The sequence below is a fragment of the Anas platyrhynchos genome, chromosome 2 (assembly GCF_047663525.1).
Source record: "Anas platyrhynchos isolate ZD024472 breed Pekin duck chromosome 2, IASCAAS_PekinDuck_T2T, whole genome shotgun sequence".
In the NCBI taxonomy this organism is placed as follows: domain Eukaryota; kingdom Metazoa; phylum Chordata; class Aves; order Anseriformes; family Anatidae; genus Anas; species Anas platyrhynchos.
In genome coordinates, this window is record NC_092588.1 from 157,758,062 (window position 1) to 157,774,347 (window position 16,286).

Below are 16,286 nucleotides of genomic sequence, written 5' to 3' on the forward strand. Positions count from 1 at the left end.
CACTATTACAAGGTATTTAATAAGAAACTACAGAATGGAAGTCCTCCAGGCATGTGAAATTCGGCTAGGCAGTACAGCTCTAAAACGGGGCGCTTCTTACAAACCACATTACAACTTTGTTTTAGCACGGACACAGACTAACACAGAGTACTGAATCAGATGCAGGAGTTAGAGATAGAAACAACAACAATAAAAATATGGCACAAAGAATGCTACACTCAACGATGTGTAATTAGCATTTACTTTTGGCAGTCCTGATCCGGACTAATTCAGTGTAGAGACCCACTCCCAGTCAGCACCAGGTTCAGTTAACACATTTTGTGAAAAGTACGTTTGTAACTTCATGATATAGTTGTGTAAACATACGATCCTTTCACAGTAAAACAACAGTGATTTGGGTATCAGAAACAAACAAGAATGAGAACAGTGTTTTATTTCACAGTACATAGTGTGTATGTATATATTCACCATATTCAGCAAATAAGTAAAGTGCATGCCAGTAACAACTTGGACTGAAAATGAAGGACTTGCAGTGCAGAAGTACAATTTCCTCGAGTTCTAACAAACTAATCTGAAGTAATACAAAGCAAGGTAGAGTAAGGTCTTGAAAACAACACTGTAATCTACCATGTATTTCTTTAAAAGGCTGTGTTACTCTTAAACAGCAAAATTTCACATCAGCTATCAGTGAATAGACAGTTCAAAGCTTTACGAGTTAAAAATATTGCACCAACAGGGTTATGGGTTGTATTTGAAAGCAATACAAGATATTTTTTTTTTAATACAAAACCATAAAAAAAATAAATTACAACAGCTACTTTGAACAAAGCAGCTGGTCAACAGTAAGACTTGATGAAATGTGCAGTGAACAGCAAGTCTGTCTTTTGGTCTAGATGATCCTAGAGGTTTTTTCCAATCTAAATGATTCTATGATTCTATGGTCTGGATTACCTAGAATCCCTCCTACCTTGTATATGCCAAGATAGGAAGGGAAAAGGTCTCCACTGTCCTGTAGTCTCAATGGAGCTAACTGTAAACAAAACCTGTTAGAGAACAATTGGCAATATTCCCTTTTTATTTTAAATTGACAGGGCTACGAGAAGTCTTGAAATGTTTCATTACCAGTTAGTGCAAAGAAATAATAACCACAAGACAGGCAGATGTCCTACACCTGCAGATGTCACAGATGTCTACGGCTCCAGCCATAGGTCCCTCAACCTATGAACCTGGAGTAGATGCACAAAAAACAGATGACGCTCCCCACAACACATGAAGTTCCCATTTGGAGAGTCAAACATCTGGGAGATCCCTGGAAAATGAATGTACAGAGAAGCAGGGGTGCAAGAGACCTTCCACCACCCTCCATCAGAGATGTGGCAGCCCAGCTCCCACCAGGTAGTTTGGCACCACGCTAAACAAACACCGTGTTCATGACGCTCTGAGGACAATGCTATTGCCAAAAATATAAAACCACTGTGTGCAAGTGAGAGGTGCACACAGTGCACTCCAAGAGATGTACTGAATAAATTCATCCATGAAGAAAATCGCTTCCTTCACTCCAGAATCAATTCTTTCCCTAATTGTGTGAGGAAGGGAACAGGGGAAGAATAAAAACAAATAAAAAGGTGCAGATGATCATCAAAGATCAGGAATCCCTTTCTGGGGACACTTATTTTTTATAAGTGACTTAAATTAGGAAAACATTTCTCCAACGGGGGGGAAAAATGAGAACTGTTCCTTAAGTTGGTGTCTTTACCAATACATGGACATTACCTAAACTTTGCTGACTTCCCAGGACATGGCACAACAGACAGCTGTGGCCACTAAGCCTTCACTATTCTTATAAAATTTCTGGGTACACTAAAAACGTGATCGAAACCTATTAAAACTACTTGCTCAGTGAACACAAGGTTTTATCACCATCATTTACTCACCTCAGCATTAGCTTGCAAAAAAAAAAAAGCCTCAGTGACTTGCAGTTGGACATCTGGCCCTTAGTTCAGCTATTAACTATTTTCAAGAAAGACCTTGAGAGAGAATTAATAGGCTGTAATCACCTAAAGTAGTCTCACATGCAGCTCATTTCACTTCTTTGTTACAATAAAAAAAAAACTTTCAAAAGCAACAACATAAAAAAAAAAAACGCGTAAAAGTTCATTTTGATGAAATCGCGTCCCCTCGTATTTACAGATATTCTGTAGTAAAGAAGCCACTATCATTGTTTCACCACAATTAAGAGGCTTGACCTTTTTAATCCTAAAGCAGCCGTCAAAACATCATCCGGGTCTGGAAACATTTTCAGAACTGTCTGAAACTCGACATCACCAGGACTGTATTCCAGACCGTATTGCAAACAGCTCCCACACAAAGTCTGTAAAGAAACAGTCTTTAAAAACACAATTCCCTGCTCCTCTCTTCCTCGTGGTACCGTCCCCACCAGCTCCTGGGGGTGCTACGTTAGTTTCTTCATCCTGCGGTTCTGCTTGTCGATGTTCAGCGTCGCTCGGTCCACGGAGGTAGTGATGGAATCGAGAGCTTCGTCCTGCCTCTCCAGCTCTGCTTCTGTCTCCAAGGCGAGGCTCTTCAGCTTCTGCAGTATCTGTTGGGAGAAAAGGCCGAGAGCTTTGAGCGAACGACCAGCCAGTTATTTAAGAAGTGTAATAGACAAAAGGCAACTGGTTATTTCTTTGCTCTGAAGGACTAAATAATTTGAAGTCATGCCCTGAAGCATGCTGGAGGCATCCCGGATTAAAAGATAGAGTTTTTGCTCTGCTAAGCTGAAGTGAGATGTGTAACAATGCACTGAAGACCAGAAGAACCAAACCTGAAAAGTTAGGGTTTTATGGGAAAATCAGAAACAAAAATCAGTGTAAAGATCAGCTTCCTGGCTGTTCTTTTATTATCTCCTTGGCAGGTCTGCTTCTAAAGCAGGAGCTTGTCCTAAGATGCTGCACACCCCGCGAGCATGATGTGGACACAGAGCACAGCTGTTACAATGCCAGAAATGAATCACACGGCGAAAGATGTAGCAAGATTAGGCAGAAATCAGGTAAAAGAACATAAAAATTTGTTTAACTACAGGGACCTTTGAAGTCCAACCTCCCACCCAGGCTGCCCCAGCCCCATCCAGCCTGGCCTTGGGCACTGCCAGGGATGGGGCAGCCACAGCTCCTGGGGACAGCCAGGGCCTCACCACCCTTATAATAACCACCCCCAGCCTCCCAGCTGCACTTCTTTTGGTGCAGCCCAGGATACAGTTGGCTTTCTGGGCTATGAACATGCCCTGACAGCTCATACCCAATCTTCCATCCACCAATCTTTTCATCCACCAGCACTTCCAAGTCCTCCTCCACAGAGCTGCTCCCAATCCATCCATCCCCCTATGTACTGATGTTTGGGATCGCCCTGACCCAGGTGTGTCCATCCAGCCAAATCCTTATCCACTGAATGGTCAAACAAAGACCATGGTCAAGATAAAGATGTTTTGGACCGTGTCAAAGGTCTAACACAAGCCCAGGAAGATGGTATCTGTTGCTTTTCCCTTGTCTGCTGATGCAGTCGCTCCACCACAGAATTGGTCAGGCAGGATTTGCCCTTGGTAAAGCTTTGCAGGCTGTCTAAAGTCACCTCCTTGTCTTCCATATGCTTTAACATTGCTTCCAGGAGGAGCTGTTCCATGATCTTCCCAGGCACAGAGGCGAGGCTCACTGGTCTGTGGTTCCCCAGGTCCTCCTTTCTACGTCTTTTAAAACTGGGAATGATGTTTCCCTTTTCCCAGTCACCAGGGACTTTCCCTGACTACCAGGACTTTTCAAATAGGATGGAGAAAGGGTGTTCTTTTTTTTTGTATTGCAGCAATCTAAGGCACGAGTTATATCGCTGCCTTTTCTTCCCTCTTGTGGCTACTCCCTTAACAATCCTGGTAGCAGGAACTGAGAGCACCTGCTAAGCAGGCAAGTCTCCGCTGCCTTCCTTCAAATGCATCAGGGGGAGATCTGGAAAGCAGAGCTACATCACGTTATAACAGCTGGAAACACAGCCTCGCAGTTCCTTCAGATCATAAAGGGGCTGTCTCTGCTGGCCTACACGATCTGCTTCCTTTAGCATCCACACAGGGGTCCATGAGGATATCTTCACACTGCCTGGTCAACGTGAGCAGTTCATCCCATCAACTGCAGTGATAATCTCAATTATCACTCAAGGATCAACAAATTCTCCCAGCACTAGCAGTCTACACCATCAGCTGCTGTGATGCATAAGGATCTATGTAACGACACTGAAGATACCAGAACTAGAGTCTGTGGAGTTCACAGAAATACGTGTTTTTTGCTAAAATAGGGAAAAGAAATTGTAAATTGTAAATTGTAAATTGTAAAAAGAAATTTTACTTTTTTTTTGCATAACAGGCAAACGGTTTTCTTGGTTTTCATAGAATCACAGAACAGTTTTTCTTCTACAATACACATCACAGCAACAGTTTATTCTCCTACAATACGTATCAGTCCACAGAAAGCTGCTATGAAACATCACCAGCCCCATTTCCACGTGTGGGGCTGAACTCCACTGCAATCCCACCGTTTGCAGCTGGGTCAGAGAAAAGCAGCGAGGAGCACCGTATCTAACGGGAACGGCAGGGGAATTTTATGCAGACAGACTTCTTTGACTGGAGCTGGACGTCAGCCACCGTAGTGAGATTTATCTTGTAAAATATCTCTCGGCTCCTTCCATAAATCACAAGTGGCCAGAAATACGGCTGTGTGAATAACTGCTTTTGCAATTTGGCTGCCAAAGCAGAAATACAAAGCAAACCATGGATCAAGCCTAATCTACCTATTTCTGTTCTTACCAAAACTACAAGTGAAGAAAACACTGTTTCTGTCCCAAATGAAACACTTCGGGTTCTTTTCGCTGTAACGGGTGAAACTTGTTGCTGAAGTGTTACTTGTCACTGAATTCCCCCAACTGGAGGTAACAGATGCGTGTGGGATACGCACCAGAAAGAAAAATGATGTGATCAGATCCATCCTGTGCGTGAGCCAGGAAACAGGGCTGAGATAAGGTCCTGTCTCTCCTGAGGAAGTACGTTTACTGCTTGGAATTGGGAAGAGCTCTAAGTCCTCCCTTCAAGCTGCTTCTGCAAGCATATGTATAAATACATAAAAGAAAGTGCTACAAGGAATGAATCCTACCAAGCAACACGGACAGCAGCCTTGCTTTCACAGTGTCACAGCATAACAAAGACTGGAAGAGAGCTCTGGGGTCCTCCTGGTCCACTTCCCTGCCTCAGAGCAGAGCCAGCTCCGATGCTCAGCTGACAGAAAGAATTACAGGTTGCAATCTCCACTCGAAAAAATACTTTAAATCTCTGTGCTGCTTTAAGAAAGGAGAGATTTTGCTCCTCCAGCATACCCTGCACCATTTGCAGAGTGGCAGGTTCTGCTGTCCAAAGCAACGTCCTCACGCACACCACCTTATTTTGTGAAATCTGTTGAGTGCAGAAGATAAGTGCAGAAGATAAGTGCACGTAGCTTCCTCCAAGACACCTACACAGCAAGGGGGGGCTGCCACAACAGGGTGCAGGAAGGGATGCTGCCCCTTCCCACCTCTCCAAGAGGCACTCCATTCATTTCCGAGTCAATGTTGTGCCACAAATGGCTCAGGTTTGCCATGAAAAAGTTTATTTTTAGTTGCAAACCAGATGGCTTTTGATAAACTTTGCATTCGTTCGAGCTGACTTCACGTTGAAAATACAGAAAAAGACACAATTGTTGAGAAGAGAAAAGGAAACAGGTAAGGTGCTTTTTCCAGCAGAGCCCACAGAGCTTGCTGGGAAGAGTTAATAGAATCTGAAACATGGCCAAAGCTGGTCACTGTTTTTGCAAGGCTAAATGTTGGTGAGATGTCCAGTTATCACTGCTCCAGTCCTGCCAGCTGCTCAGAGCTGCAGCACCTTCCACGCCAGCCCACACTTTGGACCATGAACCAAGACACAAAATCGCCAAGTGAAACCCTTTATCTGTTACACAGAGCCAAAGAGCAGGTACAGTCCCATCAAAGATGCATTTTAAAGGCACATTTTGCCAGGCACTAGCCAACCTCACCTTGAGACAGCCTGGGATTTATGCCACCAGATTATAATTTGGAAAGTCTGATTTAGTGCCCTGGCTCTGCCCAAGATTTTCTGAGCAACTTCAGGCAAGTTCCTGAATATTCCCCAGGTTTTCCCCCTTTAAAGCTCTGCACTTGTGTTCCTTGTCTCTTCAGGATGTTAGCAAATAAGGCTGTAAAACAGAAACGTGTCCAATGTTCGACCACAGCAGATTTAGGCCTTGCTGGGCCTAAAACTGAGATGGGCCATTACAACTGAGATTGTGACTCCTCTGCTGTGTTTCATTAATCTATCTGCTTAAGGAGAGGTTAGGGTAATGCCCAGTTCTCCCTCCTTTGGCTGAAGTAGGATCTGAGATGCCCAGCTCAGCTGGAAACAAGTGCAGTGCAGACACAGCTGGAACGACAGCAGAGGACCCCAAGCCCCATGAACCTCTTCAGTACTTAACCCTATTATTTACCCCTTTGCCAGATCACCTGAAGACCTAGACCCAAGGCACCAAGCACAGTAAAGCAGAAATTGTACCCTAGAGGTCTTACAATGGAGACCTGACTTTGGTTTGGGTCCTGAGATGCCATTGTTAATAATGCAATTTTTAATCTAAAGCTTGTGAAATATCGCCTAGCACCTCCATATACCGAGTATCCAGTGGTAAAAATAAAATAAGGAAAGTGTGAAAATGCAGAAAATATTGCCAATTGCAGTTTGAACTCCCTGAAATCCTCCATTAAATTGCTTCAGTTGGCCTGTGCAAAGGAGATGAGGTTTGAATGCTAGAGCAGAGCACATGTAACCAGAAAAGGCTCGTGGATGCAGCCTCCCAGGCCAAATTCACCTGTTATTAGGAAACAACGAACTGTCCTTTGCAGTATTCTGAACTGTGGTGCAAACAGGCTCTGAGATGGATGATTTAAGGCGTTGTTCCATCTGGGTGCTGAACATATTTCAGGAGAGTGAGAAAGGGGATAGTACCAAGGAAATCCCGACTCATTGTCCCCTGATAAGCTCAAACTCACATTAGGGACTGAGTGATCAGCACTGAAACGATAAAAGGGTCGTCCACCTGTAGACAGGCTGTGGGCCAGCAGGGAGCAGCACCACCTTACACCACCACAGCATAAGCCTCTGGAGGAGATTTGGTGAAGTTAATGCCACAAGTGTAACTTACCCTAATAAAAATGTAAGGATTTGCACTGCTTTAGCACTCCTCCTCTTTGGGTAGCTTCTGTTTGCTGCCATCAGTGCTTGTTTACACATTTTTTTCTGCCTGGTTCAGAGTTGCATTTGTGTGAATAACCAAGCTCTACACCAGCCACAGCAAAAGTGCTTCTGGCTGCTCTAGGGAAAGGGGGTCTCTTGTAGCACAAAACTAGGAGCTGCAAATGCTGGAATGGGTAAGTCTGCCAGCACAAGGGGGTCTCCTCTGAAAGGCACAATGGTACAGAGATTTTATAGCATCAGCTCCTAGGGAAGCATAGAATGGTCACTACTTCCTCGTTTATTGTTACCTGCTTTTCCTGTTATTTCTTCTTGGGCTGACACCTATTTTTAAACAAAATGGTTTTCTTCCAAATCTGAATTTTATCTACTTTCTCTACTAGCACCAAGGACTGATGGGGCACTAGCGCACCACCAGACTTGCCTGGAAAAAAAAATGCTCAAGCAGCTGTGACAAAAACAGTTTCCCAGGCTTTATTACCACCATTTATTTTGCTATCACAAAATATTTAAGTTACACACAAGCAAATACAGAGCGTGAGCTGTGAGGACCTCAGTTCTCTCCCCAGATTGCGCCTTCAAAAAAACAAAATCCAGGGCACGATCATTACACATGTCTGTTAAGATCAGCCGCCCGGTGCTTGCTATTGGCCGTGGAACAAGGCCATGCTATGAGCAAATTTGGTATTTAGCACTTGGAGCGAACGGTTCCTCAACAAAACGCTTTTTCTCTAACCTAACGGTTGTGATTTCCTGAGATGATGGCACGATAAAAGGGTAAATAAACACTGAATGTAGCAAGAGATGGAAATGGAACCTTCTAGACCTGAGGAGACATCGGGGAAGCACCGGGATGTGTTTTTTTTCCCCCCCCAGATGTTGTGGAATTAACGACTTTAACGCTATCTCTGTCTTCATGGCATGTGTGATGTGCAGACACAGTAAATATCAGGGCAACGGCTCCTTGGCAGGAACCCGTGAGGAAATTAGAAAGCACTGGTTTGGCAAAACAATTTCAAATCCAGCGAGCAGAACTACTCCCCCTCCTCGACCACAGCCCTTAAGCTAATATTATCCCACCCCCTCCCACACCCAGTGCCATTATGTCAGCCACAGCGAGGCGGTAGGCAGAGGCTCAGCCAGAGACCACAGGAACTCCATAGGCTTCTTCCTCCACCTCTTATAGCACAGTTAGGGATGGAGTTTGTGGCAGCGCGAGCTCTGCTTTTAACAGAAACAGCCCTTCACCGTGTCCCGGAGACGTCTTTTATTCAGGCACGAAGTCACAACTGCAGGCTGTTCAGGGCATCCAGCTTTAACAGAAGGAATTTGGTGTAATTCAACAATTCCTGTTGCAAAACAGCTATTATCATCACAGCAAGTGCTTTTCTTTTAAAGGAGAAGAGAGAGAAGTCAACACTCAATCTGCTCATCACAAACTCCTCACTTCCAACTTACAGTTCTACTCATCTTATAAGAAGTAATGAGGGGAACAGAGCCAAGCTTTGGGGGTTTTGTGCTTTTGTTTTGGTTGTTGGGTGGGTTTTGTTTTTCTCTTTTTTAAACAAATGTTCACGCTACTGACAATCGGAGAATAAAAGGTCATAAACAGTCCTCGAGAGATGAAACTGCTCAGAAAAACACTGTTTGCAGTCAAACACAAGGACTTCCAACAGCCTTAGTTCATTCACAAGGAGTGATGCCACAAGTGGCATGGTTTTCAGTGCACGTTAATGCTTTGCATTTATAATATTTCCCCCCTTTGATCTCTAAACGATTTCCATAAGTAATTAATCATCATCCTGCTCATACTCAGCACAGGAACTGAGCTGGAAGCAACTGCAGAAAAGACAAGCCCCTGCTGCAGGCTGAGATGATGATACATCTTATTTATTGATAAGCCACGTTTTTGGGGAGAAAAAAAAGGGTTTAAGCAGCAGGCTACACCTCAGCAAGGAGCACCCTATAACCTAAATCACAACTGACTTTGTAAGGCCACACAGTTGGAAACCAAAGCTCCCATTTCTGTGCCCTGCTTTACTGATGGACTTCACCTGCTTCCAGCTACAGCTAGACTTGGCGTGGCAAATTTAACTTAAGATAAAGCCTTGATATGGACTTAGATAACCATTAAATGTCTTGCTCAGATGTAGTTTCAAGACCTCTGCTTCTCTGAGTGCAGGTGGTACAACACCTGAAGGCCTTTGTGGTATTTATTTATCACGATGCTGCCTCTGAACCTCACTAGGACACATCCCCAGGATCCACGTTTACCAGCAGGCACCCACCCCTTTGATCCCACATCCTTCCACTTTCTTCTCCTCTAAACCTCCCCACAGAGTTACTTGAGCTCCAGAGCATCGAGAAAAAGCAGTGTTTGGAGAACTCCTGGGAACAGCTGGAGAAAAACACCAGCCTGTACGGGATGAGAGGCTTCGCTCCCCGTTCACATCACTTGTTGGAGGATGCTGAGCTCCCCTCTGTCCTACGTTTCCTCTGATTCTCTTGTCGCAGCCAACTGCTTTGATATTATCAAGAACTGACCATGGCTGTTTGCTGTTCAACTGTTCCCAACTGGCTCCGGGGAAGCAATTCCTAGAAAGCCTTTTTTTTGTTGTTGTTGTTATTATAAGATATAACAAACTGTGGCTCTTCAAAAGTATTACGCGACCAATAACCCTTAATGCAGCATTCAGCTTTTTTGGGTCTGGCTGCAAATCAAGATTTATAGCGGTGAAAAGCTGACATTTAAGAGAGGAACAACTAGCCCTTCTGAATACTTAATAGCTGTACACGGCAACGTATGCATGAATGACAGATTGATGATATTTGTACAACTACAATTAAAAAAATACCCTTCCCTAAGATACTCCAAAAGGTCAACGCTGCTTCAGAAAGTGCTGATTTTTTTTTGATAAAATGACAGATCGTGGTGATAAGCTCTTTAACTGCTCTCCCTTCTCGTCTTTTAAAGTGTTAAAAGCCCATTCTGATTTTGAAAAGGTGCAAATTAGATGTTTCACTCAAAAGACCTTGCTTTCTTAACCAAAATACAACCAAGTATCGGTCTAAAAGGGTACATTTACATGGTTATTTCTAGTAAGGAAAAGAAACAGCAGTTTAATACATATTAGTGCATGTACTCTAAAATTATTAATGACTGCAATGACGATTAAAAAGGTCTGATTCTCAGGGAACAGGTGCTCAGTAATTACTGGAAAAAAATCAGGCCAACTCATAGGCTGTTAATTTGGCATTCAGAATCTCTCCCCACCCTTCCCAACCCACAAGTTTACCCCAAATCATTAACTGGTTTAAAAAATTCTTGGCTTGGTGAGGTATAAATAAATACCAGAATTGTCTCTTGGGCTCTAGTCAATCCTGAAGTGTTTTGTTTTAAGTAACACTGGCCATCTAACACTGCTTCTAGTCCACCATCCAGCACGGAATTTCTGCAGAAATCCCATTTTTCTGACGTTAAACCCTCACTTACCCAAATATATTTTTGGTTACTGTTCATAAATATACTTTTCGTGCAAGGAGTTTTATTTTCGAGTCACTTAATTCACTGCTATGTGCTTGTGACTCTCAAATGCACTCAGCTGACAACGTGCTGTGGTCTAATTCCCAACTACAACATAAAAGAAGGGGTCTGGAAAGCTGCAGGCTTGGCTAAGAGGCAACAGACTTCACAGAGACTTCACGTGATGCTATGATCAAACTACAGATGGAATATCAACGAGAATTAGATGTTAAGGAAAAAAATAATTAAGAATAAAGTTTAACCTTCAACCACTTGTGATGTGTCTGTGATCACAAGTAAACCTGCTGTAACCAAAAACCTAACACCACGTTCCTTTGCTTTTTCAGTTAGTTCATGTTTCAGATCAAGCACATCCTACAAAGAGGAATTCCACACAGAACAGGCTCTGAACATCAGTTACAAAAGAAATTCCTTAAAGAGACATTTAGAGGCATAATATCACATTAGATTACTTTAAAGCAGATTCTAGCAGAAGCTCCAACTTATTTCCCCTTCTCTGCTGGACTGCACACTTTTTTTTTTTTTTTTTTTTTTTTTAACTACAGGTTCTCTCCAGGCATTTATAAAACACTGCTCAGGCTTGTGGGTGAAATAGAAACAGAACCACTGCTTCTTACTAAAAGGAGGATAATAGAATAGGGGAAACACAGAAAAATACATTTAAAAAAAATGATCTAATTATTAAGCTTCTTACTCTCCAGGTAAAGCAGGTGAAATGTTAGGATATCCCCGGATTATAGCCCTATTATTTAATATATGGTGCTAATAATCCCCAATTTGTCCAAAATAGTTAAAAACAAATGGAAAGTTATCAGTGTATTTTAAGCAAAGGCTTGACGGGCTTTTTTCTTTTAAGTTTAGCCAGAGGTGTTTGGTTTTGTTTGTGTGTTTTTAAGGACAGTGACTACATTTCTGATGAAGTAAGAACACGCATGTCAGCGAGGACAAGGAGGGAGAGAAACAACTCTTGTGGAAATTCTCAGCTTATACCTGTTTAAGCTCTTTCGCCTCTTCCTGGGAAACCTTCTCGTGTTTCTGCAGCTGAACCTGGTCGTTGTCCGTCCCTTCTCTGCCTCCCGCCGGCGAGCTGGGCTGCACCACTCCTCCCAGGAGTCCCGTGGCTGCAAGAGAAATTCCCATGGTCAAAGACTGCCATCTCCTGTAGCAGCAAGGAGGAGCGCTGGGATCGAAGAGGTTGACCTGCACTTTGCTATACAGCAGTTTGTAAGAGAAAAAGAGCGCTCGGAAAAGCCAGGTTGAGCCTTGAAATTCTGCTAGAAAGGGTTTGAGCCGTTTTGTGCAGTGCCAAACTGGAGGTGACCACACTGCTGAGAAAATTTTAAAGGCAGCACCTGGGGAATGGGCTCACGTGGGGTGTGAAAGCACATCAGAGGCCAGAATTCATTGCCACATTGAAGGGCTGGTGCCCAGCTGGCTGGCAGCAAACTCCCATCTGCTTGGGGCAGCGTTGCCTCTCCGTAAAAACGGAGACAAAGCTGAACCCAGAGCAGCAAACCTGAAATCCCTCTTAAGTAGTTACTGCAAACTGGTAATCCCTGGAATTATTCGGTTATCAGGCTGAGAGTCGCTGGATTCAGACACCATTGGGGTTTAAGACAAGCAAGGCATTCACTGCACTAGTGGTACAGCGAAGGGCTGAGATCCAGGCACTGCAAAACACCGCTTATGGTGAATTCCTGCTGTGGTACCCCTCAAATGGGAAAATGGGGAGTGGGAGCCATGAAGGCAAACAGCCAGACAAGATTCTTCATGTTTCTTATCAGCCAAGTGTCACTGTACACTAATTATTTAATTAAAGCCACAGAATCTGTCCGTTTCATCCCCATTCATGTCCCTGAGGATGAGAACAGGAGGGGGACACAACAAAAGTACACGGAAAGAACTGGACAGGGGCAGGGGATCTGGCATTTCTCAGCAATTTTCTAGGAAAAAAGAATTAAATGAGAGGCAGAAACATTTAAAGTGCAATTCTGTTTAGCTTTGTTATGCCCAGTTGGACTGCAGGACCTCCACGGGAGGATGAGAAGCTACAAAACCTCTGAACAAAGTGCAGGGCAAAACCTGCAGCCTTGGAAGGGATAAAAAGCTGCAAATACCAATCTCCAGCTATAGGATTAAGACAGCACTGCTCGAGGTTGTTATGCTGCTAACACACTGTAGGATTTCTTGCACCTTTTAATCTCGGGGAGCTGTTATCAGCCGTTATTGGCTAGGAAAGCGCTGGACTTAATCCAGCACAGAAGAGCCTCTGTTAAAAAACAAACCTTGCTGCCCTGTCTTCGGCATTTAAACACTCCACGCAGCTTGGTCCAAAAATAAAGAAAGTCAGAAAACACATGCAAAGCAGCTAAAAATAGTTTGAGATAATCTCGTGTGTATAAAACGCCTTGCAAATTCCCCTTCTATGTGAAATCAAGCCTGAACTCTTGGGAACAAGAATTTTGTTGCACTTTTTATATAAATGTGCAATACACACAACTTGAAGGCAGGACTCGTATAAACAGCCAGGATTCAGATGAGACTGTGACAGTCGTGGAAATGTCCACGTCTCTGTGCTGCCCAGAGCAGAGAAGGCTTTGAGCCAGTTTGGTGAGCCAGAGGTAGCTCTGCTGTGAGGACACATCTCCTGCAAGGCTCTGAATCAACAGGAGCTATCTGAAAACACGTATTTTATGTGTGCACAGAGGCAGGCATGCATAAGACAGAGCCTTTTCTCCCCCTAAGCTTCTAGCAAAAAGAAAAGTTAAAAAAAAAAAAAAACAACAGTATTTTCACCCTGTAAGCAGCCACAGAAAAAAAGAAAAAAAAAGCAGAGGGTAAAAGCCAGTCCTTGACTGCCATCTTGCGACAGCACACAGGCAGCAGCAGTCTCCAGGGGAGGAACAAACAAGGGTTTTGGTGGAGCTGCAGAAGTCAGGATTTCCATAGCCTCCAGTTTTCTTTCCTGACGTTTCCAAATTAAACAGTCCACATGCAGGTGGGGGTAGGAGAGCAATATCCTTGAGTCACTGACTCAGATGCAAACAGAGCAGAGCAGCGGGGAAATTAAGCACAGTAAGGGCTGTATAACCAATTATTTTATGTAACCAGCCTTAAAGACCATCAGGAACTGAACACCAATTTGCTGGAATAACTCCGTGCTGAAGAAACCAGCAGGTTGTTTTTCCTCTAAAGTTGTTGTGCTGACATTTTAGTGCCAGATGCCCAGAGACTGACTTCCTTCAAAATTAACAAGCTTTTCCAAGCTATGGCCCTTGAAACTTGACGAGAAGAAAACATTATCCTCCCTCCTGAAATCCAGTTTCAGCTTTGTGCATAGAATGAGCTTCATCTATTGTTTTACTGTATCATTTTTCTACTCTTTAACATACTGGGAATAAATCCATCCACTGATTTCCTCTTTGGTCACTGACAATTAGGGAAAAAAAAAAAAAAAGGATTCAGGCATGTTAATAGAAATAAATTCCTAATAGACAGCTCTCCAAGTGAATCCAGGTTTGGATTACAAAAATGAACAAAAACCACAGCCCTGCCCAGAATTTTAGGAGCATTAGTAGCTGTAAGGACTTTCATTCCTATTGTTGTGAAGGGCTTTCAGTCCCTGTGGTGTTTTTCAAAACCACTAAACTATGCGTTCGCCTCATCTGAAATCTAAAAATCTCCTAAATCCAAGCACCTGAAAGTCTCGAATAAAAACTCGATTTTTCATGAAGTGAAAATTAACCTGATGGTTACCTCAATGAGTTATTTAAAAGCTTGCTGAACTGCAGGTCTGTTTTAAGCTTTCTACGCTTAACTGAACACTGGGTTTTACATGAGATGCTTCCAGCTAAAAGCTGCCAAAGGAAAAAGAGCAGTGAGGGAGGACTGGGAAGCGTGCAGTCAGATGAGAGTGAATCCCTGATGGCCCTTCCCACAGAGTGGTACAGTTCTGTACTGGTGACCACTGGAAAAAAGGGCACAGGCTAAAACACAGGAGAAAACTCTCCTTACAAACACCGTATCCTATTGTGAAGTCAAAACCCACTTGGAAACTTTGGGGAAAGACATTCCTGCTTCTGGATAGCTCGTTTTCAGTGTCACATACCTGCTTGCCAAATGGAGGTGCCCAAATCTACCTGAGGAGACTTCCTGGCACCGACAAATCCTAGGGCATCCTCCAAAAACTGTATCTTCTTGCTGAACTGCATCTCCAAGACGGGGATCGCTTCTGGCATCTTGGCTGAGAGGAGCCTGTACGAGGTGTCAGGCTTCCCAATAAACCTCTGACGGACGCTGATTTCGTACGGCGTGTGAACTTTGATATCGTCCACGTCCTTTGACTCAAACCGGTGAATGACCTGAGCGTTGCAGTCACTGATTTCCAGGCCAGAAGTGAAGAGCGTGAGTTTTCCTGGCTTGACATTCGAGTCTGTTCTGTGGGTGATAATAACTGGAATTCTAATTATGATTCCTTCCTGGTTCTTCGAATCGGAAACTGTGGCAGTTTCCTTTGGCTTGGCTTCCAACGGTGCTTTCCAGAGCTTGCTGCTAAATGGCCACCAAGAAGGAGACTCGAGCTCCGTCAACAACCTAGTGGAGAGAAGAGAGAGTTAGAAGGCAGAGAACCCATCAGAAGGTCGTGCTGCCCCACCAGCTCAAAGCAAGTTACAGCAGATTAAAGATTGTTTGTGTACAGCTAGAAGCAAGAGTCAAGGAGATGTTGGATACGATCCTCCTGTTGGATTTTCAGAGCCTCTCGCCTTTTTTGGGGTCCTCTCCCCAGGACCAACATCACAGATCTCACCGGGTGTAAGCCTCACACGTAGTCTTTCCACTGAAAATGATTGGGAATGAGCGGAAAGGTGGTGAATTCGCTTTGATTTCCCACGTGCTGTGCTGCCTACTTGTCAGCATCCCTCTCCACATCTCAGCAAAGGTTAGAGCCAGCATCTACAACACTCAGCTCCTGCCCCTCACCTTCTAATGAGGCCAACTGTGTGTAATAAGGCACTGAATGAAACCCTCTCACCTTACTGATGTTAGAGAAGACTATTTACAAAGCCTAAAAAAAACAGCCTTATCAAACCTAAATACAAAGTATTTTTGCTTCCCTATTATTCTGGAGAGCCAGCTGTATTTAATTTGCTCCAAGTTCCCTCTAGAAAGGTACTGCCTGATAAAATATGCGTCGCAGCAGGGCTGCTCTCAAGATACTTTTTGTAATGATTTATTTTCCAGGAGAGACTCAGAGCCGTTCTGCAGAAGACCTTGCGATTTTAAAATCCTGTTTAATTTGGCTGTAAACACAGTCTAATCTGAAAAAGGAAGCTCTAACCGAACACTTTGTTTACGAGCCATCAAAGCCACGCACCGGCTTCAGAACAGACCTTCTTAAAGAAAGCCAGCTGCTGG

The 16,286-nt window shown here is 43.7% G+C and overlaps 1 protein-coding gene across 15 annotated transcripts in view; it reads right to left on the bottom strand.

Annotated features, from left to right (window-relative positions):
• SNAP47 (synaptosome associated protein 47) overlaps window positions 1–16,286 on the bottom strand; it is a 26,653-nt gene continuing 10,367 nt past the window's right edge. For 14 of the 15 annotated variants that reach the window (XM_072033935.1, XM_072033934.1, XM_072033927.1 and 11 more), the window contains 3 exons: window positions 14,980–15,464; window positions 11,862–11,992; window positions 1–2,599 (listed from right to left, as the gene is read on the bottom strand). In XM_072033935.1, the coding sequence (XP_071890036.1) occupies window positions 2,453–2,599; window positions 11,862–11,992; window positions 14,980–15,464 (763 nt within the window). In that variant the 3' untranslated portion in view covers window positions 1–2,452. Of the gene's footprint in view, window positions 2,600–7,778; window positions 8,641–11,861; window positions 11,993–14,979; window positions 15,465–16,286 lie in introns of those variants that run through there. The other variant, XM_072033928.1, reaches the window with a different exon arrangement.